The sequence below is a fragment of the Amphichorda felina genome, assembly GCF_050947745.1.
Source record: "Amphichorda felina strain 45539 chromosome Unknown scaffold_9, whole genome shotgun sequence".
NCBI classification, from domain to species: Eukaryota; Fungi; Ascomycota; class Sordariomycetes; order Hypocreales; family Bionectriaceae; genus Amphichorda; species Amphichorda felina.
The window spans coordinates 206015-229150 of record NW_028145041.1 but is presented as its reverse complement, the minus strand read 5'-3'; the positions used below and the strand labels follow the sequence as shown (position 1 = coordinate 229150).

Genomic DNA, 23136 nt, shown 5'->3' with positions numbered 1-23136 from the left:
TTTCATAATGCTATCATAAATGGCATTCAACCATATCTGAGTCACTTTGGGCACTAACCACTACTTCTATCCACTCAGGCCTCACCTCGCACAACCAGTCCTCTCATCTCATCGCAGTCCAGCTCAATTGCTTCAACAGCAGCTTCAGCAGCAGCACAGTCGCCCACCATGGCCTCTTCCCAGGACCACATCCTCACGCTGTCGTGCCCGGACCGTCCCGGCATCGTCCACGCCGTGACTGGCATCTTCGCCAAGCACGGCCACAACATTGCCGACCTCCAGCAGTTCAGCACCCCATCCTCCAGTCGCTTCTTCATGCGCGTGCACTTTGTTGCCGCCCCCGACAAGGAGGGCGTGGCCCATCTGTCCCAGCCCTTCGACGAGCTCGCCTCCGACTACACCATGGACTACAAGATCCAGCCGGCCTCGCGCAAGACCCGCGTGCTCATCATGGTCTCCAAGATCGGCCACTGCCTCAACCACCTGCTCTACCGCATGAGCGCCGGCCAGCTCTCCATCGAGGTGCCCCTCATCGTCTCCAACCACCCGGACTTTGAGGCCCTCGCCGCCAGCTACGGCATCCCCTTCCGCCACCTGCCCGTCACGGCCGCCACCAAGCAGGCCCAGGAGCAGCAGATCCTCGACCTGGTCCGCGAGCACAACGTCGAGCTCGTCGTCCTGGCCCGCTACATGCAGATCCTGTCCCCGACCCTGTGCGACGCCCTGCCCGGCCGCATCATCAACATCCACCACAGCTTCCTGCCCTCCTTCAAGGGCGCCAAGCCCTACCACCAGGCCTACGAGCGCGGCGTCAAGATCATGGGTGCCACGGCCCACTTTGTCACCGCCAACCTCGACGAGGGCCCCATCATCGAGCAGCAGGTCGCCAGGGTGAACCACGGCATGGAGCCTAAGCAGCTGACCGCCGAGGGATCCAACGTTGAGAGTCTGACGCTGGCGACGGCCGTGCGGTGGTATGCAGAGCGGCGTGTCTTCCTGGATGGCATGAAGACGGTTGTGTTTTCCTAAATAACTACTAGTAAAAGTGATGTGAGAATGAACATAATGGTAGCACGGATGGGGTTTAGTCTGATTATCTGTCTATACGTGATAACCAGAGCATAACTGGATATGATGATATTCGTAGATTCATGTCCCCTGCGTCGTCTCTATCTCCCAAGCTTGTATGGGGTCTGGATAACCTATATAACCTTGACAGAACGACAAAATAAAACCCCCCTTGTATCCCACAGAGACTACTCCACCGTCCGCACATCTCCCACCTCCCCCCTATCAACCTCCCCAACCCGCTCCTCGACAACCCCCCAGATCCTCTCCGCCACCTCCTCCACGCCCCCCCCTGCATCCACAACCACCACATCCTCATCCCTCTCCACGCCTCCCTCCACCTTGTCCCCTTCCTCCTCCACGCCCCCCAGCCCGCGAAACAGCTCCCGCACCCGCTTCTGCATCTCCGCCCGCTCGTACACCTCACCGCCCCACCCCCCCCTCCGGCTCGCCTCCTCGGGCGTCAGGTCCAGGAACACCACCATGTCCGGCCGGGGCAGGCCGCGCTCGGGCGCGCGCGCCCACGACAGGGACAGGGACGGGTTATTCTTGGCCGCCGAGTAGACGATGCCCGAGTGGAAGTACCGGTCCGAGACGACGGTCTTTCCCGAGGCTAGCAGCTCGTTTATCTTCTTGCTGCGTGATGGTAAGTCTGGGAGGAACATGGTGTTAGGGAGTCGGGGGGTTCACTCACGCGGCTTCCCACCGGTTGGCGCTGAAGAGCAGGTGGATGACATGGTCGTCCATCTCGACGTTGCTCTTGAGATACGCATCAATCATCTGCCCAATCGTCGTCGAGCGGTCTTCAACTCCCGTCAGCTACACCCATACCAGTAATAAAAAGACAAAAAAAAATAGCCACACATACCTGGGAACCGCATCATCGTGACCGGCCTCCCCGCCTCGACGAAGCGCTGCTCTAGTAGCTTCACTTGCGTTGTCTTGCCGCTGCGGTCCAGGCCCTCGAGGACGATGAAGGCTCCTCGTTTCGAGGGCGCATCTGCAGGGCCTGTCGACGCCATTTTATGTGTGGCCGATATCGAGGACGGAGGGGCTGAGGGAGCGGCTTGTCCGTGGGTTGATGATACTGAGTTGAGCGCAAGTTGTGTGAGGTGGGACGGTGGTGGGGATGATCACAATTCGCACGGTGAAATTCCGCCGCGCTTCGAGTGCCAGCACAGTGCAGAGCCGTGCGCATACTACCAATCCCTAGCTCATTCCTGCAACGGCTACTTTCATAATGCCTATTGAGCCAAGGGAGCTGGGAATTGAAGTCTCAATTACGTGTATAGCATCTCCATAAAACATTTACGGCTCTATCCCCCGAACATAGGAAAAGTAATCTGGTCTTGTTCGTGGCCTACACACGAGGAATCAAATCTAACACAAAAGGTATTTCGGACACTTCAAGAATTGAAATTCCCCAGCGCGTACAAATCATACACGCGAAGCAAACGCAGTTGGAAAAAAAAAAGTATACCCAAACGCCGGCTACTAGCCAGAAATCCCAAGAACGCCAAATCCCAGTATAAACATCAACCGGTATTACTAGTCCCCGAACGCCACTCCGTTAGACTCAGGGACACGTTTTCACTCATTAATCTCATCGGCGATGTCATGACGAGCTCCCCGCGGTCGCAGGGACTGTCTCGTTCTCGTCCTTGGTGCTGTCGCTCTCCCATAGCTCGAAGCTATCGCCTGTGCCATCAATGGGCTGCAGTACAGCCGCTTTGCTCGACGAGGCCTGTGGTGTCCGGCCCATAAGCATGTCAAAGTCCTGCTCTGGCGCAATGGTAATGGCGGGTTCAGCCTCCTTCTCAGGCGCCGAAACGGATGGTAATGACTTGATCTCAGGCGCAAACTTGAAGTCTCTCACAATGGGTTCCTGATTGTCCTGCTCCTGTTTCGGCTGTGAAGGGGCTTCAGTCTGTTGTGGCACCTCCTGGCGCTCCTCCTCGTCATCGGCTGGCACTAGAATCACAGACGTCTCATCGCATCCCTCGGCGTAGAAATCCGCCGTGTTCATCTCACCCAGCGCGACCCTCTCCTTCTCCACAACCATGTCGTCCGTGGAACGGTTGCGGAGCCTGGTTTGCGCGCGCGCAGGCGTCTGCGAGACGTCATCCATGGGTGGCACGTTCTCCTTGTCCTCGCGACCCTCGCGGCGCGCACGCTGCGCCGACTCCTCGTCCGACGAGATGTCTAGCACACACGTCCCGTGCTGGAGCAGATTCGTCATCTCCTGCTCCGCCGTGTCTTCGTGGATGTCGAAGAACCAGCTGGCCTTCAGCTCGGGTTCGTCTAGGGACGATTTGGAACTGGGGGCGGGCTTGGCGGGAGAAGAGCGGGATGTGTAGCTGGAGATGGTGCCCTTGAGGGCGGCATCAAGAGAGAAGGGGGCGGCGCCGCCACCGATGCTGAAGGATGGCGGGTCAACGCGGGAGAAGGGACCGGTAGTACGTCGGCGGTTGGAGAGGATGCCCGAGCGCTTTGCCCTGGTGGGTGAGCGACCAGCAGGGGCGGTCAGGGGAGACGACTTGGAGATGGCCGTGTTGAGCCTGGCGGCAGGGGACTTGGGCTGGAGAGTGCGGCGGGGTGTCGCCGTGACAGTCAGGGATGGCGTGGGGGCAGAGGAAGAGAGCGGCTTAGGCGAGGCCGTCTTGAGAATAAAGTTGGAGGGCTTGAAGATGACATCCTTGACGGAGCCACTGGAGCACTTGGCGGCCTTGGAGCGCTTTGCAGAGAACAGAGGATCGACGTTCTCAGCGTCGTCAGTGTCAATGAGCTCGGCTTTGCGTTTACCAGCAGCAGCCGGGGACGGGTGGATGGCTGCGTCGTGTCAGTGATTGTTATGTTGCCATTGGAAGGCCTCTGGTAGCAATTGGGCGCCGCTATTGGGTAGCGGGGCATTGCGGCAGACAGTGGGACATACCATTCTGGCGGTTCTTGAGGCTCGTCAGGTTCTGGAGACGAGCCCCATCTAGAGGAGCAAAGGGCTGGCGGGCAACAGAAGCCATGGTGGAGAGATCTGATGGGAGATGCTCAATGCGCTCCGTGGATAATAGTATAAATGAGGGAGGTATAGGTAAGGCACCAAGAGGCGGGGCAGTGTTTGTTTTCCTCTGTTGTCCTCGAACAGTCCAATGTTATGATCGCGTTTTGATCTCCTCCTCCACGATGCTGACAAGAGGACAACAAAAGTGAGGGACAGGAAAGGGTGACAAGAAACGTCAGAAAGCGGGCGACAAACAGTGATAAGGGGACAGGCGAGTGTCAGCAGGAGGGGAAGGCGAGGGAGAGAGGGCGTAATAGGCGACCGAGATGGGCGACCACGGTCGAGCTCCAATGAAGGCCGAGGGAGCGAAGCAGCTGAGACAGGCTGCAAGGCCCGAAGTGAGGAGCACGGCGCTTCGCCCTGGCTGCGCTTCGGGATGGGTGGGAGGACGCAGATGGGCAGAAGGCAGACGACTGGGCAGATTGAGAGTTCTTTCGCTGCGGCCAGACGCGTCCAGTGGGAGATGCAGTTGTGATTTCCATCCAATGCGAGGGCGTTGAAGAACCACTCAGCTGCACAGTTTCTGCAGCGTTGTGCGACCCAATTTCGGTGTCCCCTGGCCAATGGCGACGCGTCGATGGCGACTGAATCCTCCATCTCCCACTGTGCACGACGCGTTCTGGCTTGCAGCAGGTCATTAAACCCACTGTGGTGAGTACGCTGCCCCTCCTTCCAGACAGACAGTCTCATCCCCTAACAGATACACTGCAGCAACCGCACTGCTTCTGATAGCGTTCGTGCCCGCCCCCATCTCCCTCGAGAACTCCCTTGCTGGATCGACGAATTGACGAATTGATCCAACAGCCGTCTCATGGAACGCACCGCAAACTCGCTCCCGACATCAGAGCCAGCAACTTCTGACACCCCGCAGACTCGGCCTCGCCATGCGGTCGCCCACGCCCACGGTAACAAATGTAACAGATCGGTGACGCGGACAGACACGGGGGGCCCCCCAGATGGCCAGGTCCCTCGTCCTGGTCATATCCTATGCAGCCATCATCTAATTCGAGCCATCACCATCGCCATTGCCGCCCCAGGGTCCCCAGGATCCCCCCGCCATTGGTCTCCAAGGCGTCGACTAGGCCTCCCGAACCGGCCAGCGACTCCACCATTGGCACTCGTCATCACACCTGTGACCTCAAGTCACGCCCAAGACCAGTAGGTGCTGGTCGACATCGCCACCGCCGGCTAGGTATTATAATGGCCAGACCACCCGCGTTCACGTCTCGTCGCGTCTCTTCCACCTATATAGCCGTCACACCTGCGTCCAACACGCTCCGGGACCCCGGCCAGCGCCGCCTCCGTTTGGAGTTTCGCTCACCACCCCAAACCAGGCCTCTCAGGTTTGCCGCCCAGAGCACACTGCATCGCCGTCTGCTGCCCTGAAACTGCCCGGCGCTGCGACCTCAGCGTCTGTCTATCCTATGAGGCTCTCTCCAAGAACCTCATTTCTCGCCAGAGTCGTGTCACAACTATACATCGTCGCGATTGGCATTCCTATTCTCTCGTGTTCTTAGCCATAGGCAACCCCGCAGTGAAGTGGATCTTGCCTGCTCCTGGGGCACCCCCCCCTAGAAAACCCCCTTTAGAAACCCCCCTTTAGATGTTCGAGTTCAGACCGACCTTGACTGTGGCCTCTCTCCCTTGCCTTGGACACCGCCACTGTGATATCACCAAATGGCTTCCACGGGCTCGAGTGAGCACACCTCTTGGTTTTCTAAAACGTCTCTGCTATGGCCGGCCGCTCTACGCCCCTCTGAGTTGGCTCTCAGCTTACATGGTAACGCCACCAAGCTGGAATAGGCAGCTTCTTGTCCTGGCTCCATTCTCAGAACCTTGGGATCACTTCAACTAGGCATCTGTACGCTACTAATGTTCATTAATCGATACTTCGTGCTGCTACTACTTAGGGTTCCATCCAGTCGTTCTGCTCATGTAACCGGCGGCTTCAACAGTGAACACCACCTCTAAACTCATTAGAACCATATTTGTCACCACCGTCCTAGGCGAGGCGCCGTCGCTGCGACCTGCGTCTCATGACGAGTCTTTACAGCCCCCCCCCCGCTTACCGACAAATCACACTAGACCCTCATCCACGTCGGATTGACCATCAGACGCGTGCTGACCGTGGCCTCCTTGTGACGTTGACCTCCGCGGCATGTCGGAGAGCGCATTTACTAACGCCGCCTTTAAGGCCACCTCGTCATTGTCGAGATCTTGTTTGGTGAGGGCTTTCGACGCACCCGTCCGGGAGAAATTGCTCACCGGACGGCGAGATATTCTACTGGCCGGGGTCTTGGTTTGTGTAGGTAGGTTTTCCTCGAACAAGTGCTCCTTGAATCGACTGTTGTGGCTATCCATAGGCGCCATCGCATCCTCATCCTACAATTGGGCGGTACGTTGTGCTGCTGATAGCTCCAATTCATTCTCTGGAGATTTGTTGAATGACCCAGCGCGCGTCGATCTGTTGTTCCCGCTTGTATCTGAGATGGGTCCTTCGTTATCCTCTGTGACCGCAGGAGCAATGTACTATTTCTGTCCAAGGTACTCGAACAACGGCCAGGGCTTGGTTCTAGTGGAAGCGTTCATGGTTGCACCGTCTTGCCATGGGTGTCTCTTGGATATCTTTGATAATGGGCTCTCATCTATCAAAGGCCACGGAGAAAAGACGGGCGCTGTGATAGAAGGCTCCGGGCTCCCCTCGGGGATGGTGTCGAGGACAGCCACGTCGTGTTCCGAGTTCTCTTTGCGCCGGCGGAAAGCTGACTTGAAGCGGTCGTCCTTAGACTTGGGGGCTGGTTCGGGATGCTTGATGTTGACGTAGTTCCCGATGGGCTTGGGGTAAATCATAGGGGAACTGTTCTGGTACCCATCGACGTTGCCCCCACCAGAACCAGACTCTCCAAGTGCACTGGGTGTGCTCTTAAGTATCTGATGTTCCTTCTGCCGGACGATGGCTTCTATCTCCATTCGCGTCACGGTACCTGCGGGGCAGCAGCAGGCATCCATGTAGTCTGTGCAGTAGTTGCCTTTGAGGTTGTAGACATGGCGGAAGCGGTTCTGTAGCTTTGCGATGAGGCAGCTATAGCCTAGTCATTGTAAGTACTTGAATCTTCATGGAGAATAGTTGAAGGAACGCACAGGGAAGACATCCAAGGAAGCCAAAGCAACTCCTGGTAAAGAAGCCGTCCTCTTTGGTGATGACGATGGGGACGCCGTCGGCATGAGAACGGATATGGTTCGAGACACGTGCGTAGCCGGCACAGGGGCAGCATGTGAGGTCGAGGCATGAGAGAAATGGGTGACGAGGCTGGAAGTCTGGAGCGGCGATGCGCCATTGATTGGTGCACTCAGCTTTCTCCGGCTTTCCCATGGTGACAGGAGGAATATTGTATACAACGATGTGGTGGGTGAAGGTTGTGAGATGGTAGAAACAAACTGAAAATCAACAGAGCACCACAATGGGGCGTCTGTTTGGGTCAGTATTGCCAATTGAGCAATGGTATCCTCATACCCCTATCTAGAAGGAAGTCCACCGGTGTCAGACAAAAAAGCAGAGTGGACTACCAGCTGCTGGCCGGATAGTAGCGCTCTTTCCTGCTGCGTCCGAGGAGCATCTCAGCTTGCATGTACAGAAAGAGCGACAGGTTTGTAAGGCGCAAATACGCTCATCTGTCGAAGCTGCCGAAGATGAAGTGCTGTAGTGAGCGCATTCATGGTTGAATATACCTATCGTCATTCCTCGTCAAATTCTTCCTTATCCTAGCCCTGTTCCCGAGTATCTTATTCTGAATCTTCGCCGGACTCTTCCTTTGGATTGCCCCTGTCGGATTCTTCTTCTTTCTTCCTTTTTTTTTGTTATCTTTCTAACTTTCTTGTACCGAATCCTCTTCAATCTCTCACATATTCTGTTCCTCCTCTGGAGGGGCCCCTTCGTAGCCTCTTCCCCGGTTGGCTCCTCGTCCGCTTACGCCCCCTGGGGTTTACTTTCCCCATCACTACGCCCATCACCCTACGCCATTGCTACAACGGCGGCGCCCCCAATTCCCATATCGGTGACCGTGCGTGACGTGGAACTCGGTCTGTGCAACCCTCCATCAGAATGCCCTCGAGATTCTCCACGATACTCTCCAACAGCGAGAGAATTTCCGTTAGTTGCAGATCGAATTGGCAAGGCATAGCCGCTTGCCCCGTAAGTAGAGCCCTTGACTTGACGACTGCGGCTCACATCCCCGCTCAACTTCTCTAGTGGCTTGTGGAGCTTCTTCTTCTCTTCAAGTTCATCCCCTTCAAACTCATCGGCTTCAAGCTTATCGCATTCGGACTTATCGTATTCGTAATCTTCCCAGTCACTCTCCCAAACGTCCTCAAAGTAGCTGGTGTCGTTATCTTCCTCTAGATCCTTGGGCTGTCGCTGCCTCTCGGTGTGCTTGAAATAGGCGAGGAGCTTCTTCGAGGTCAGTGGCAATTTGTTGTTGCCCTTGGACTGGGCACTTTCCCAGATGAGCCTGAAGGTGTCCTTAAGGAGTCGCAGCTTGAATGCTTTCTCCAGGGCGTCAAGGTAAGCTTTGGGCGCAAAGTCTTTCTGGAGAAGGTGCTGACGGATATCGAGGTCACCGCCCCAGGAGTGGTAGTCGCGCACAACGGCAGCTACAAGAGGACCGCCATACTTGCCAGACCGTACATCGAGACTCGTCCTATGTTTCAGCAACTTATAGATGATTTCGATGCTGCTCTTCAAGGCAGCTGCCTGCAGAGCTGAACCATGCTTGCCAGCGCTTATATTGGGTTCAGCTTTACCCTTGAGCAAAAGCCGAACGTTGCTATTGCAACTAAACAAGATGGCAGACTGAATTGATGTCCCAATCTGGGGCTCGCAGGCAACCTGTGGAACTACATTGGGAAGAGCTCCACGATTAAGTGGAAGTCTCAGAACTTCATCATTGGGAACAACGGCAGCAGCGTGAAGGGCTGTGAAGGTTTCCCCGCCTTGGTTATTGTCGTCGACATTGCCGATATTGGTCTATCCGTCTTGACCTTTACCCAGAATGAGCTCCATGACCTTCTTATTATCAGGGCTGGTAGCATCCTGGAGTACTGTGTTGTATGAATGCCCTGGATGGTTGGATCGGCCCCGAGATCCAGTAGTAGACGAGTGGTGCTTAAATAGCCCTCAGCAGCAGCCGCGTGCAGTACTGTTCCGTAATTTTTACTACAGAAATCGATGTTGGCCTTGTTATGGATGAGAAGTTCGACAGATTTATCGTCACTGAAATAGGTAGAGATGATTAGAGCGGTGTCGCCGTTGCGATCCTCGCCGTCCACATCAGCCTCGTACATAATCATCACCTCAATATAGTTGGCAGGCTGAGGGAACTTTCAGGCAGTCTCGATGAGTGGAGTTGTCCGGTCGTCAGGGTCAGGTCTTGATATTTTCATGTCTATGGGCTGCCACTGCTTGGGGAGGATAACCCGTGGAGGAGTTGACATCACCCTCTACTTTTAGCAGCAACTCGAGGATATCCATGTTGCCGTCATAGGCGGGCGCAGTGATGGCATTTCCTTGATCCTTGCCTCCAGCGTTCGGATTTCCACAAAACTCATAAAGGAGGAACTTGACCGTAGATTTTCTTTGCATGTCTATTGCCAAATACAATGCGCGGTTTACGGCGTTTTGAGAGAGAGCGCCATCAAACTCGTCGATGCGGTAAGACCACAACTTCCTAAGCACGCGGTCATTTCCATATTCTGCAGCTCTCTCGGAAGCCTCATCACAGGAAAGCTCAGTCACAGTAGCGTCCCCAAGCAAAAGCTCAACAATGTGAGGGATGTTATTCTTTGATGCCCCAAATAGTGCTTTCTCTACTGCTCGTCGACGCGACTCGGCATTCTTGTCAATCTCCAACAGCCTTTTAACCATGTCAGCGTCTCCTACAAACGCCGCCACACCCAGAGCAGTGCGAGCTGATGTCGGGTGCGGTAAGTGTACGTGCCGGACTCGCTCCGTTGCGCAGAAGAAGCTTTGCCACCTTTCCCTAGCCGTATTTGAGAGATAGTATCAACAGAGTTCCGTCTGCTGCGGCAATAGCATCTACTGTCGCCTTTTTCTCGAGGAGGAACGATATATTGCGAATAACGTCAGTTGGGGCTAACTCAACGGAGCATCGCATGTATCAGACGTCGGCTTGGTCAAACCCCTGATTGAGGATCACCGCCGACGCGGCTTCGATAGAAGGGAATCATGGTTATTCTTGGTGGATCGATTCTACATATACTGTATCTATCATTCCTTTTCGCCTTCATACTCTTTGGCTCTGTTCTTGGTCGTATTGGTGGCGATGTGAGCTAAATCCTCCACGGACTAAATAATCCCAAGGTACCGTACAAACACTCATGTGGGTGGCTATACAGCACAAATTTTGTGTTTGTACCGGCTGAATTGTGCAGGCACAAATATCTCTGCGACCTTCTCTACGACCCTTGCTCAGTTCACATAATCCGGGCTTGTCAATACTCGGCCGGGAAACCAAATGCTGAGTCGGGTAAATTTGGCCATCATGTCTCAATTTATTTGACTGGAGGGGTTATTCCCAAATAGTGAAATTTCCCAATACTTCCTGGATTATCCCGTTCTAGCCATAGGGCCGTCAGAAGTCGGGTTGGATAATGAAAGTGAAGAGGTGCGCTCAGATGGTGGTTGCATCTTACGAATTAGAGAGCCGTTAATAAATAACATCAATTACTAGAGTAAGGTGACGCTGTTGATCTTGAAAGTTTTAAGTTACTGGCGCCGCAAAGTCGTACCTCTTATAACCAACCCCCAGTCACGTGGGCACCCTCATCGTCATCAACTCCTGACAATGATATAGACTCTAAAATTTTCTTGAACACCAACGACGCCCTAATCTCAGTCGATTATGGGGGTTCTTCTTCCCTTCGTGTGAACTTTGTATGAAAAATCTAGTTGTCTCGGACGTGTTTAAGGATGTCATCGGGAAGTTGGTGTTCACGATCACTTAAAGGCGAAATATTAAAGCTAACCACCCAGCGTTACATACCTACGAGTGCTAGTATGTGGTAAATAGTACCGAGGAGACGGGTGTTTTCCTACTTTCTTCTTCTTTTATGCCCCCCCGCAGTTCGGGGATCGCGCTGCACATTGCACTGCCCAAGAGCAGGGGGCCGTGAGTCCACGACTTTGCGACGGTTGCGTGCCGCTATTTCCCCCCCGCCTCATCCAATCTTTATTCCCTATCCATGGATCCCCTTTCATGGGGCTAGAACATACCATTGTGGCCGACGACCTTGAATCACAATACCCGTGCGATATCAGAACCTTGTTGACATGTTGGGTCGCTGTGAATGTCTGAAGGCTCTCAGAACGTTCCCGAAAATGTTTCTGATTACTGGTTTGAACTTGGGGAACTAATGAGAGGGAATACCTCTCCACTACGGCTATAATGAGTAATGAACCAGTTTCTTCGAGGCTTTAATGCCTACGAGTATGCAACAGCTTAGGAACACCCAGAGTTGCCCCTCTAAAAAAGGGGCGGTTTCGATGCAACGTCCGAGGCGAACTGCTGCTGGTGTGGGAGGTGGAAGGCACAGTGGCTCTCAATGTCCACCGGGTAGGGTGGCATCTTGCGAGAACAGCAAAAAGACCATAGCTTAGTCCAGAGCCCATCGCAGCCCAAATCTTTGTTCATCTTGTGTCTAGCAAGGCAGTGTCAAGCCGATCCGAGGTCGTGACCAACGGTGGTGATAAGCTTAATGAATGACAAAAAAAACACCAAGTCTGGATGGAACTCCGTTCCATTGGGCATCCACTGAGGGCAGTTCCTTGTGGACATGCACATGTACAAACCTTGGAACGAAGGGATCGGCATCGGCTCAACAACCGTTTGCGGGTCGAGCACAAATGCCGAGGGGCGAACATGACGTCCCAGAAGGTTGGTCGTGCTGCGGAGCTCAAGCACTCTTGAAGAGAAGAAGAACAACCAAGCAAGTTGAACAACCCCTTGAATCGGCGACTGAGTACTATCCGTAGTAGCATACGTAATCATTAATTGACTAGGGCCCATGCGGGTGGTGGAGCCCGGGGGCCACCATGATGACTATGAGTGATAGCTCACTCGTTGAGGCCTCAGGAGTCTAGGAGAGTCCTTCAATTGATGAACGGCATTTATTGTTGCGGGGCTGAGGTGCAGGTCTGGAGATGAGAGCGAACAGTGCGATGAGTGGTGGTTCGTGATGACGATTTTTACATACCACCCACACACGTTTTGGTGTTTCGAGCGCAGCCGTCGCCGCACTGGACTATTAGGTTACTATCGGTGGCGACATGAATATTTCGGATAGAACCTGGGGGGTGTTCTAGGCCCTAGGGCCTTTTCTGCAGGACATGTTTCGATCAAGATGCACGTTGGTCTAGGTTGAATAACCGGTTGGCTTATCGCTGCGCAGGTTGCAGGTTGCAGGTTGCAGAATGCAGAATGCGCCGACAATCCGCAGAACCAACAAGACGGTACGGGGTAATACTCGTATAGACCACAGAGGATCTCAGTCCTCCCCTGTGTGGGACGAGGTCCCCGAGCCCAGGTATCCATAGTACATACTAGTAGTCTGGGTGCATCGGGAGTACGACGTGCCATCGGGGCAGTTACCGATAGGTACTGTTCAAATGGTGTCCTTCAAGTCCCGGCATTGCCCGTCCAGCTGTTCCAAGTTGCCTCTCAACGTTGGATTCTGGATTTCTGGGGAACCCCCTCTTTGGGGTCTCAACAGCGAACACTGAAAACAGTCATCAGCAGGTGGCTTGGGGCGGCATCGCTGCAGGCTGGGCGCCAAGACCGGTGTTATCCAGGGACCATGGCGGTCGAGCAGACCCAAAATCCAAATTCGAAACGGCAGCAGGCAACATTGGGCAAGCACTTTCACGAGGGCTTGGCGCCAATATCGAGGATCTCCTGCCCTGAAGGCCCTCAAGTGGCATGAGATGCATGAGGCGCGCACGAGGCGCACGCGGCGTGCATGGGCTAGCTTGGCTAGCAGATGCTATTTCATGCTAGCAGGCACTTTGGGCTTGCTGGCATGCTCCTTGGATCCTTGTGCCTTGCTGTTGTTGGCGCAATGGCTAAAATGGTGGGATTTGAATCATTGATGTCGGCTGCGGCGCACTTCCACACTCCCATCGACGAAAGCAAACCGTGGAACTCAGGGGACCAGGCGGGTGTGGCGAGTGTGGACACCCGTGTGGGACGCTGGAGGTCACCACTGGGGAGAAATGAACGAGCTCGTCTGAAGGCTGAAGCCAGTCCGTGAGCGGAGAAGGGACGCCAAGACGGGGCCTCGACGCCGGGCGAGAGGCGAGATGATTGTCTGATTGCCTGATTGCCCTTGTCCATCACGATCAAGCCGTTGCAGAATGGCCTAGCCCATCAGAAATTTCTGGTCTGATAATTGCACCGCTATGGTGATCGGCATCGAGACGGCCAGGGCCAGAATGACAGTTTAGAGAGGCAAGACAAGGTGCTGTCATCCATGGATCAGTCAGTGAGAGTTGAGAGACGCCAGAGGTGGTGCCACACTGCCACTGGGCTAGCCAGTGGAATAATAGTGGGTGCCACTGGACAGTGGGGTCGGGACGGGAGGCTCCAGGCCACTGCTTCCACTGGCGTTGAGAATCCAGTGGAGAGACCAAGCCCATCAGTCGCTCAATCTCTGGGCTTCCCCCGGTTTGAGGCTAGCGCAGGCTCAGTCCCTGGACTCCCTGGGACTTGCCTGGGGTCCATGCGCCTGGGCCTCCAATCTGCCCACATCTCAAGGTCTTTGGCGTCTCCTCACTGCTCAGTCCTCACCTCCTGGCGGGACAGCTGCGCGCCTGGCATTTGGCGCCGGTCGTCGTCTCCCCTACTAAAACACCCATAACTAATAACCCCCATACGCCCTCGCCCGTCTCGCGCTCCCCGCTCCTCTTGCCGTCATTTCTTGCTTCATTGTCGCTTGATTATCACGGGCACTTGTTTTTTTTGTTGAGCAAAATTGGTTCGCAAGGACGGTTCGGTTGTCGCTTTGTCACGGTCTGCGGATACTCCTACCTTAGCACATGCGGGTGGCCCCTTTCTGCATCCTCCCTTCCTGCTGCTGCCGCCTTCCCACCGTTGTTCCAAGACTCTACGGCCTCTCAAGAGTCCCAACGTTTGAGACATTGATTGACTTTGGTGGCCCAGCAATGGCGCTGTAGCACTCGAGCGTCCAAAGTCAAAAACAAGAAGAGTTGGAAATATCACTTACCTCCTCTCTTACTGTCCCTCCCTCATCACGCGTCACCAAAGTACTCGACCCGGTTGTTGAGCGAATACTGCTTCGTTGTTCAAACACCCCGGCTTCAACTTCCTCGGCTGTCGAACATCTCCTTCCTTGTTGCCAAGTGTGAAAGAATCAAGGTATGCTTGTCTCACTGCCCAAGGTTGTTCATTCCATCCCTGCGGCTTGTCGCCCGGGAGCCAGCATGTCCCTCGTGGTGGGAGGTCTCTGCCAGACAAAGACATAATGGTCCATGGGAAAACAAACTGACGTCGCCGCAGCGCCAGATACATTACCACGCACGACGTTGATTACATCTCTTACTCGCTCTGTCTGACGAGTCGCTTGCTTTCAAACGGTCGATCTCGCATCCATTATTCTCTCCATCCCCATACTTCGACTCGGGCATCACAATCGCCATGGCATCTTTCGATAGAACCGCCCATGGAGGCCATCCTTTTGAAAACACCCTGACGCCTGCCTCCACCGTCACAATCCCTGAAAAAGCTGCCCTATCCAACACCACAACCGCCTATGAGCAGGGGCTGGACAGGACACCGCGCACAAGTAAGGACTCGATGGCCCAGTCCAACCCCTTCGAGACGGACATGGAGGCTTTGGAAGTTATGGACCCCAAGACCAACACCAGCCGCAACTGCAACAACAACACCAGCCGCAGCGATGCCCACATCTGGCCCGGCAAGGAGCACTGGAAACAGAGGGCCAAGTCGGCCAGGGTCAAGAAGCGCAGCTGCACACTCCTGGCCAAGCTGAGCCGCCGCAACCGCATCATTGCCAAGATCCTCATCGCTTTCCTGATTGTCGGTATCGCCGTTGCCGTCGGCTTTGGCGTGAGCAAGCCCCTCGGGGCACCCATCTGGGGCGACAACAAGAACTGAGAGCCCCACAGCGGCATCGATACGAATCATCATCATCTTTGACTTGTCAGTTTCAATGTCTAGAGATTTGCTTTTTCGGACATGCTTTAGAAGGGCGCTCGTCAGCGACACACCATGGACTCTGCTTATGTCTTTCAGGAAGCGACCTTGTTCAAACGCTAAGGTATGGAACAAGGTGGTTTCCGACTTTTATTTTATTTTATTTGCAACAACCGATTTGTATATACGCTTTGGGCAGCATTGGAGCATCAAGGGGAAACCCCACAGGGGCGGCGTTTGGGTGTTCGGGGTACCTGCGCCGCAGAGGCGAGGCACCAGCATAATATTTATCATGTCTATGGTCAACGCCGCGTTACACAGGAGGAGGCATCATAACTCACGGGCAAGCACAACAGAGAAGGACAAGCCCAGCAACTGGGCGGAGAACACTCGATAGTGGTAGAGAAGGATACGACCAGTGCGTTCCGGGCGCAGTAGCTTAATGATACAGAAAACATTGCGACTGAAGCGAAGTCATGACCAACACCATCAACATGTGAAGATGTGGAACCGCCCAGGTTCCCCACGAGGAAAGTTGGCTTGCTGAGATCTTAGATGGCGCCGTTCCTGCATCTCCAAGTGGGTCCCGAGATCTGGCAGACATCTCGCAGCACAACAGGCAGCGGGAGGCCCACCTCCATCTCCGGATGTTCCGGACGTTCCGGCTGAACGGCTGTCAGCCTGTCAGAGTCCCAGAGTTCCCCGGAACTGGTCAGCTCCATGTGCCTAGTCCCTGAAAATAGACTATTGTTCTGCAACTAGGGATCTTGTTCGCCCGGGGCTTGGTAGGGCTGGTAGGGCTGCTCTGAGCTTGTGGTTGCTTCCATGGGCGTTCTCTTTGTTCCCCGAGGCTGTTCCTGCTGGGACAATGAGGAACAAGGCAGGACACGACAGAATACGATAGAACCAGGTAGGACAAAGAGCGAGCTGAACACTACAAACAGAAGAACACCATGGGACCCCCAAGTATATAAATCCCCTCTCATCATCCCCTTCCCTCTCTCTTTTCCTTTCCTCATCAAACCAGTCAGCTTCTGCTCAACTCGGCCTTGCCTTCACAAACCAACCAACCACTCAACTTAGCAACCTTTTCAGCACTTTTTTCAACTCTCGCAATCTCAAAGCAACCATGGCTCCCTTCGCCAACAACAACAACATCATCACCTTGGCCCCCCGTGCCGCTGAGGGCCCCATCAAGATCGGCCCTACCACCCTCGGCGACGACCCTCGCCCCCAGCGCTCCACCGACATCATCTTGGTGACTCTGGTCTGCATTGCAGCCTTGATCACCCTCGGTGTGATCCTCACCTGCCTCCGGAGGCGATCCCTGAGGAACAAGCGTGCCCGGAGGGAGAGGGACGAGGAGATTGCCCTGGAGCAGGTGACCAGGGCCGGTGGCCAGGCGCAGCACCATCGCCATCACCAGGAGAGGGCGGCAGGCCGCCCCGACAGGGCTTGAGAGATGGGTGTTAGACATCTCAGGTGCGTTTTGGCCCAGTGGCGTTTTTTGCTGACATTCTAGGTCTTCTACTAACCATTTTGGATATCCCATTAAAAACAATAAAAAAGACCCCTTTCCCCCAAATATCGCTTCTCCAAGAGTATAAAAGGTCAGTCTTCCAGGATCCCCAACTATATCTGTGAATGAATAACTGCTTTAGTATCTGAGAGACGTCTACTACTTACCCTTGATGTAGGAACGAGAACTGTGTTTGTAACCCCCCCTAATATAAACTATCGTCACTGACTATTAGAAAACATCGAACATACGCCTGTTCGTCTACCGTCCTCCGTACCAAAACCCAAGACCAAGTGCTAGCGCTACTTGGGCTGCAACTCGATATCCGAATATGACGTCTGTTTCCGCCTGATTTCATGTTCGCGTTCATTCACCGGAGCAGGGGTATCACTTCTGTCACCGATTCACTGGCGGGAGAAGTCTCCCCGGGAACAGGAGCAGGAACAGAAGCACCATGCAGTTATGGAACACAACTCCTTTTTATTTGACGCTTGACCATCACCGAACCTGGTGGCACGCCAGTTTCCGACAGTCTAGTGGCCGCGGGAGGGAATTGGTCGAGAGAAATTTGTCTCACCCTGGGTGGCATCAAGATGATGCTGGGCTATCTTGGGTGTTGCGTGGCATGTCTATCTTCTCTGCTTATGTCGATTGTTAATGGGTTGAATCAGGGCAAGTTTGCCTAGTAGTGTTCTAGGTACATGAGGGACTTGTTCCTACCCAGTACTTGTCTGCCTACCAATAAGTAGGGGCTGGAACAGGCTCACTGGGGCTCTAATTATACAGCGGAGATTGTTCTCTAAAATTGAGGCTCCCCTTTTAGCCACCAACCTTGATGACTATCTAGGTAATGTGAGTTCCACAGATTAGTCGTGTGGGCACTCGCCAGTCAACCATCCGTAAACGTGTCACGACGGACCCCTGGGCTGCTTCTCGGCGTTGCTCTTCATTCACATCTGCCTCTCTACATGCATGCCCGGGCCCTTCCTCCTCCCTATTCTATACGACGCAGAAATGTAATACCGCTGTCTCTCCGTTGTAAGCCCCCCTGCCGGCCGTTGCGTATCACACTGCCAACGTATGCGTCGATTACAAAATATTGGTTCCCACTCGAAAAGCCTTGCCGCGGTAGCATCAAGCCGCCGTGGAAGGGTGGGAAGAAAGAAAAAGGTCAAAGTTCAAGCCACCGCGCCAAACGTCCATGTGTACCTCTGTTGGAGGTGATCCACCTTTCTTTTGCCCTCGTCTCCCTGGTAATAGAACAGACAGCTTAACGACAGTAAAATCATGCATAAATAACTAGTCCAGCTGTGTGACAAAGGAAATGTGTGTTGAAGTGATGGGGTACAAAAGAGGATTCCATGTCGCTCTTGTTCTAGTGTCGGTCGCTTATCGCAAGGGCGGAGTCGTTGAACGTCGACGTGGTTCACGGAGGGATCGTGTTGTTCTCTGACGCGAAGCATCTTTCATCGACCGTCATGACATGCCGTATTGCTCAGATGAAAGCTCGCGTGGTGTTCCTCAGATGACTATGAGGATTGATAGAGAAGTAGCGGTTCGCCGACGTTCTCAATCTCAGGGATTGTGCACTTCAGGTCAAAAGCTTTGGCCAAGACGATCTTGAAGATCTACACAGGGTTAGTGTCGCTGCCGGAGAGCAGGGGTCAGAGAGACGCTTACTTTTTGCACGTTGATGCTATGGCTGGTGCTCGAAAAAATAAGAGCCGCCCTCATAGCCTTTGCAAACCGCCGAGCCTAAAGGAATTAGATGAGGTTGGGGCAGAGTCGGCTCTGAAACACATACCTGGTTCGAAATTTCCTCCTGATCCTGCGGGGGGAAGTTGACAAAATGATCATACTTGGTGCCAACCAGAATTGGAATAGCCGTCTTGTTGAAACCACGACCCTGGCGGTACCACTCCTTGATGCTGTTCAGGGTGCTCTTCCGGGTCAGGTCAAACATGAAGAGGATGGCCACAGCGTCGTTGCAGACTAAGGGCAGCATGTTGACAAACTCGCGCTGGCCGCCGAGATCCCAGATGGAAAAGGTGATTTCCGTGTTGCGGATGGAAATGGTCTTCTCCATAAAATTGACACCAAGGGTCTGGATATAGTCTTCGTCCCAGCTTCCCTCGACGTATTTGACCATGAGCGATGTCTTGCCAATCTGGGCATCGCCAACCATTCCGACCTTGATCACGACGTGATTGCGGCCGTTGGACGCCTCGCCTTGCCGCTGGTCATTGTATGCCTGCTGTGTCGGGTTCGAAAGGCCGCTAGCCGGACGAGAGAGAGACGGGGCACTCGAGACGGGTGGCGTGTAGTGGGATGAGGAGGCGGCGGCATCGTCTTCGGGTCGAGGGCTGCCCTCGTGAGTAGCGTTGGCGAGGCCCTGGTCTAGCGATTGGCTCTGCCCATGGTGGAGGCCACCAGCAGATGAGCTCATGTGTGGCGAGCCGTCGAGTCCTCCAAGGGTATCATCGTGGCCTTGCTGAGGCGTCGACTGGTGCTCAAATTGCTGGTGCTCCTGTTGTTGTTGCTCAAATTGTGGCTGCTCCTGTTGGTGCTGCTCCTGTTGATGCTGCTCCTGCTGATACTGCTCCTGCTGATACTGCCCCTGCTGATACTGCTCCTGCGGATACTGCTCCTGCTGATACTGCTCCTGCGGATACTGCTCCTGCTGATGCTGCTCCTGCTGATACTTCTCCTGACGATGCTGCTCCTGCTGATACTGCTCTTGTTGCGGCTGCTCCTGTTGCGGCTGCAGCAGTATTGTGTCCATGGTCATGTCCATGGCTGCCGGGGTTTGGGCAGGGTCTGCCGGCGGGTTCGTTAAGGGATCCAGCTTGGCGGATTGTGTAGCTGGCGGTTTATGGGGGGTTCTTGTCTCGACGGGCCACGGCCGTTCGGTAGAGCAGGTTATCGAGAGCCGAAGAGACTGTAGTTGGAGAGAGTGACACGACAGGCGGGAGGTCGTGGTCAGCAGGACGAATGCATGAAGCTAAGCAAGGCAGCGTCTCGAGGCTGCACCACGGGTGATTTAGCGAGCGTGAAGCCCACAGTTGGAGCGGAGGACGTCGGAAGAGTCTTTGAAGCGGTGTACAGTGGGATGAACCGAGTTTGTCGAGTCGTAGGGACTCGTGGGCAAGCGAGGAGGGGCGGTGATGACGGGATGGCAGAGTGTGAGGTGGAGTGGAGGTGGAAATGGAACGGGCTGACTGCAGCGGCCAGCCGCCCTGGCGGTCCAGCACGGTTGCTCCCACTGGCCACTGTAGAGCCTCACAACGTCTGGAGATCTACCAAGGTGCATGTTCTGCTCCTAGTCGGACGCGTTACGCGTGACTCCATGGGCTCTCAAACAATGCAGGATGGCTCACGGGAACTACCTGAATTCTAACTCTAAATTCCACCCTACCTCGTACCTTATTTTGAAAGGCGACCAGGGACAGAATGTTAGTACTGGCATCCGCCCGGGTGCACTGTACACTCCCCGACTCCTTGAATTAATAGTGGACTTTGCAATCCTCGAATGCAAGCAAGCGACCGGCCCGTCCGGACGTGTCTCCCTGTGAAACGTGCATGAGGCCAACCCATTCCATCGCTTGCAAAGCACAGCGTCGCCATGATGAGTTGTCCAATTCCACCCTGCATGGTCGACAGCCCACGTCAACCACCCACCACGATCCAAATGCCAATGAAACAACTGCAATGGCGATGCTGGTAGCCGAAAGCACCAAGAACAACCGTGAATGAGGCAGCTCAGCTAGCCACTTTCGCTCACACATGGCCGCATCAGTACGCTGACAACCCGATGCACAGTGATGCGCTTGCCATATAAGCATCTCAAAACACCACGGCCTAATGCTCGTAGGCCGGATGATGAGAGTTAATGCTGCAAAGTAAATTAACGTGACTGTCAGAGGTGAGGTACGGAGTACTAGGGGAAATATATGTCCAGGTGAGAGCTCCCAGCTCCCAGCTCCCTGATTGGCCAGCTACCTCTCACCTTGAAACTCGGCTGTCAGCCGAGCCCTTCGCTGGTGTTTCCGTCGGCAATGCATGACTAAGCTAAGCTCCGGCACCTGAGCCGTCGCTTCGGCTGGGGCCATCTCTGTCGCCAGCATCGCAACCACAAACCTAAACCACCATTCCTCACGCACAATCCCTCGACCGCAGCAATGGCCTCAATTACCCGTTCCCTACTCATTGCCCGCCCTGCGGTGCTGCGCCTGGCCCCCCGCGCCGCCCCCCTCGCCGCCCGGACGCCCTTCCGGACCTTTTCTACCTCCCGGATGAGTATGGCGCCACTACACACACACATGTGAAGCTCTGCGGTGGAATTTCTTGTTCTGACCATTGGAGAATTTAGGCCTCCTGCGCAAGTACACCAAGGAGCACGAGTGGATCGACCTGTCGGCCGACCAGAAGACGGCCGTCGTTGGCATCTCCGAGTACGCTGCCGAGCAGCTCGGTGACGTCGTCTACGTCGAGCTCCCCGAGACGTCGGGCGAGTGGATCGAGCAGGGCGATGCCCTCGGCGCCGTCGAGTCGGTCAAGTCGGCCAGCGACATCAACGCCCCCGTCCGATGCAAGGTGACCTCCGTCAACGTCTCCCTCGAGGAGAAGCCCTCCACCATCAACCAGGTCCCCGAGGACGACAGCGTCGGCGGCGGCTGGATCGCCAAGGTCGAGGTTGATGAGGCCGGCGTCAAGCAGGTCGAGGCCCTCATGGACGAGGCCTCCTACAAGGATTTCGCCCACGGCGAGGAATAAACGTCCCGTGGGAAGACAAGGAAGGTAATCTGGGAAAGGAAGGGGCACTACTATATGACTGTTGGGCGGGACAGTTCAACCTGGGAAGGCTGTGTAGACGCAGCACTTGTGTACCATATGAAGGGCATCCTCGGATGGGTATATTTGGTTCCCATTGCCGGTTTATCAGCGGCAAACTATTTTTTTTCTCTGTTCATGCATATATGCGTCCCGTCACTCCGCCCCGGGTGACACCCGAGTCTCATTCCGTGTTAGTTGGTGCCGGGCGCTTGGTGTTGATGGCATCCAGAATCCTGCCCGCGCCACGCTCCACCAGGTCCAATGCCACCTTGGTTCCGTACGCATCCGCCGCCTCGGCTGTAGTAATCGACTCGGTCACCACGGCATCAACAGCCTCTGTGCCCTCCAGCCCCACCACCGTAGCCCTCAGTCGCAGCTTGCCGTCCACCCAGTGCGTCTCTACGCCGATGGGCACGCTGCATCCGCCCTCGAGCGTGCGCATGAGACTCCGCTCCGCGAGGCATGCCAGCATGGTCTGCTCATCCTTGAGCGTCTCAACCACCTTGAGCGTGCGCTCGTCTCCCGCCCGGCACTCCACGCCCAGCGCGCCCTGCCCGACGGCGTGCAGGATGCCGCCGTTGTCCGACTCGAGGAACTGCGAGATGTGCGCGTCGAGGCCCATGCGCTGTAGGCCGGCGGCTGCGAGGATGATTCCAGAGAGCTCCGGATCATCCTTGAGCTTCTGGAGGCGGGTCTGGATGTTACCCCGGTGGTCCTTGAATTTGAGGCCCGGGTATCGTCGCTTGAGCTGGGCCATGCGCCGGACGCTGCTGGTGCCGATGACGCTGCCGTCGGGCAGGTCAGCGAGGGTCTTCCATCCGTGCTTATCGGCGAGCTCCTTCTTGAGGACTAGGGTGTCGCGCGGGTCCTCGCGGGTGGTGGCGCATGCGAGGACGCAGCCCTCGGGCAAGGTGGTGGGCATGTCCTTGAGGGAGTGGACGACGAGGTCGAGCTCGTTGGCGACGAGCCTCTCCTCGAGCTGAGAGGTCCAGAGGGCCTTGCCACCAAAGTTGTAGAGGGCCGTGTTCTGGTCGCGGTCGCCGGTCGTGGTCATGCCGTGGATGGGGAACGAGCAGTCGGGATGGGCCGCCTTGAGGGCCGCGACGACGATCTCGGCCTGGGCCATTGCCAGCGGGGACTTGCGGGTGCCAACATTAAAGACCTTGGCCGCGTTCTGCGGCGCGTCTGTGGTAGAAGCCATGGCGGGATGGGTTGGTGAAGACAGAGAGTGGTGGCGAGGGATGGAAGCAGAGATGATGGTTCAGGATCTGAAGCATAGGTGAGATGCGGCCATGGAGGGGCGAGAGTTGGACTTGGAGGGGCAGTTTTTCGGTGGGCCGACCGGAAGGAAGGTGCGCTTATTCTTAGTCTGCCTCGGCTTCGGGTTCTGTGGAAACATTGGTGTCATTTCGGGCCAA

At 55.2% G+C, this 23136-nt stretch overlaps 10 protein-coding genes across 10 annotated transcripts; 4 read left to right on the top strand and 6 right to left on the bottom strand.

Moving 5' to 3' along the window:
• Nucleotides 1-168: 168 nt before the first annotated feature.
• Nucleotides 169-1029, top strand: ACO1O0_008608 (formyltetrahydrofolate deformylase; the record flags this gene model as incomplete). Its single annotated transcript, XM_083197972.1, has 1 exon — nucleotides 169-1029. The coding sequence occupies one exon, from the start codon at nucleotides 169-171 to the stop codon at nucleotides 1027-1029; it is 861 nt and encodes a 286-aa protein (XP_083045707.1).
• A 227-nt stretch (nucleotides 1030-1256) lies between these two features.
• Nucleotides 1257-2090, bottom strand: CDC8 (bifunctional thymidylate/uridylate kinase; the record flags this gene model as incomplete). The annotated part of the gene is made up of 3 exons (XM_083197971.1): nucleotides 1257-1704; nucleotides 1763-1871; nucleotides 1937-2090. The coding sequence occupies 3 exons, from the start codon at nucleotides 2088-2090 to the stop codon at nucleotides 1257-1259; spliced, it is 711 nt and encodes a 236-aa protein (XP_083045706.1).
• Nucleotides 2091-2683: 593 nt separating this feature from the next.
• ACO1O0_008606 (uncharacterized protein) lies at nucleotides 2684-4085 on the bottom strand (the record flags this gene model as incomplete). Its single annotated transcript, XM_083197970.1, has 2 exons — nucleotides 2684-3897; nucleotides 4001-4085. 2 exons carry the CDS (start codon nucleotides 4083-4085, stop codon nucleotides 2684-2686), a joined length of 1299 nt encoding a protein of 432 aa, XP_083045705.1.
• A 2567-nt stretch (nucleotides 4086-6652) lies between these two features.
• On the bottom strand, nucleotides 6653-7496 carry ACO1O0_008605 (PLAC8 family protein; the record flags this gene model as incomplete). The annotated part of the gene is made up of 2 exons (XM_083197969.1): nucleotides 6653-7212; nucleotides 7265-7496. 2 exons carry the CDS (start codon nucleotides 7494-7496, stop codon nucleotides 6653-6655), a joined length of 792 nt encoding a protein of 263 aa, XP_083045704.1.
• A 639-nt stretch (nucleotides 7497-8135) lies between these two features.
• ACO1O0_008604 (uncharacterized protein) lies at nucleotides 8136-9112 on the bottom strand (the record flags this gene model as incomplete). Its single annotated transcript, XM_083197968.1, has 1 exon — nucleotides 8136-9112. A coding segment is annotated over one exon (977 nt), but the record flags the coding sequence as incomplete, so codon positions are not given.
• Nucleotides 9113-14847: 5735 nt separating this feature from the next.
• On the top strand, nucleotides 14848-15327 carry ACO1O0_008603 (uncharacterized protein; the record flags this gene model as incomplete). Its single annotated transcript, XM_083197967.1, has 1 exon — nucleotides 14848-15327. The coding sequence occupies one exon, from the start codon at nucleotides 14848-14850 to the stop codon at nucleotides 15325-15327; it is 480 nt and encodes a 159-aa protein (XP_083045702.1).
• Nucleotides 15328-16319: 992 nt separating this feature from the next.
• Nucleotides 16320-16825, top strand: ACO1O0_008602 (uncharacterized protein; the record flags this gene model as incomplete). Its single annotated transcript, XM_083197966.1, has 2 exons — nucleotides 16320-16332; nucleotides 16398-16825. 2 exons carry the CDS (start codon nucleotides 16320-16322, stop codon nucleotides 16823-16825), a joined length of 441 nt encoding a protein of 146 aa, XP_083045701.1.
• A 1589-nt stretch (nucleotides 16826-18414) lies between these two features.
• On the bottom strand, nucleotides 18415-19679 carry TEM1 (Ras family GTPase TEM1; the record flags this gene model as incomplete). Its single annotated transcript, XM_083197965.1, has 3 exons — nucleotides 18415-18513; nucleotides 18566-18640; nucleotides 18690-19679. 3 exons carry the CDS (start codon nucleotides 19677-19679, stop codon nucleotides 18415-18417), a joined length of 1164 nt encoding a protein of 387 aa, XP_083045700.1.
• A 1384-nt stretch (nucleotides 19680-21063) lies between these two features.
• Nucleotides 21064-21658, top strand: GCV3 (glycine cleavage H-protein-domain-containing protein; the record flags this gene model as incomplete). The annotated part of the gene is made up of 2 exons (XM_083197964.1): nucleotides 21064-21181; nucleotides 21255-21658. 2 exons carry the CDS (start codon nucleotides 21064-21066, stop codon nucleotides 21656-21658), a joined length of 522 nt encoding a protein of 173 aa, XP_083045699.1.
• A 241-nt stretch (nucleotides 21659-21899) lies between these two features.
• Nucleotides 21900-22919, bottom strand: HEM3 (hydroxymethylbilane synthase; the record flags this gene model as incomplete). Its single annotated transcript, XM_083197963.1, has 1 exon — nucleotides 21900-22919. The coding sequence occupies one exon, from the start codon at nucleotides 22917-22919 to the stop codon at nucleotides 21900-21902; it is 1020 nt and encodes a 339-aa protein (XP_083045698.1).
• Nucleotides 22920-23136: the final 217 nt, after the last annotated feature.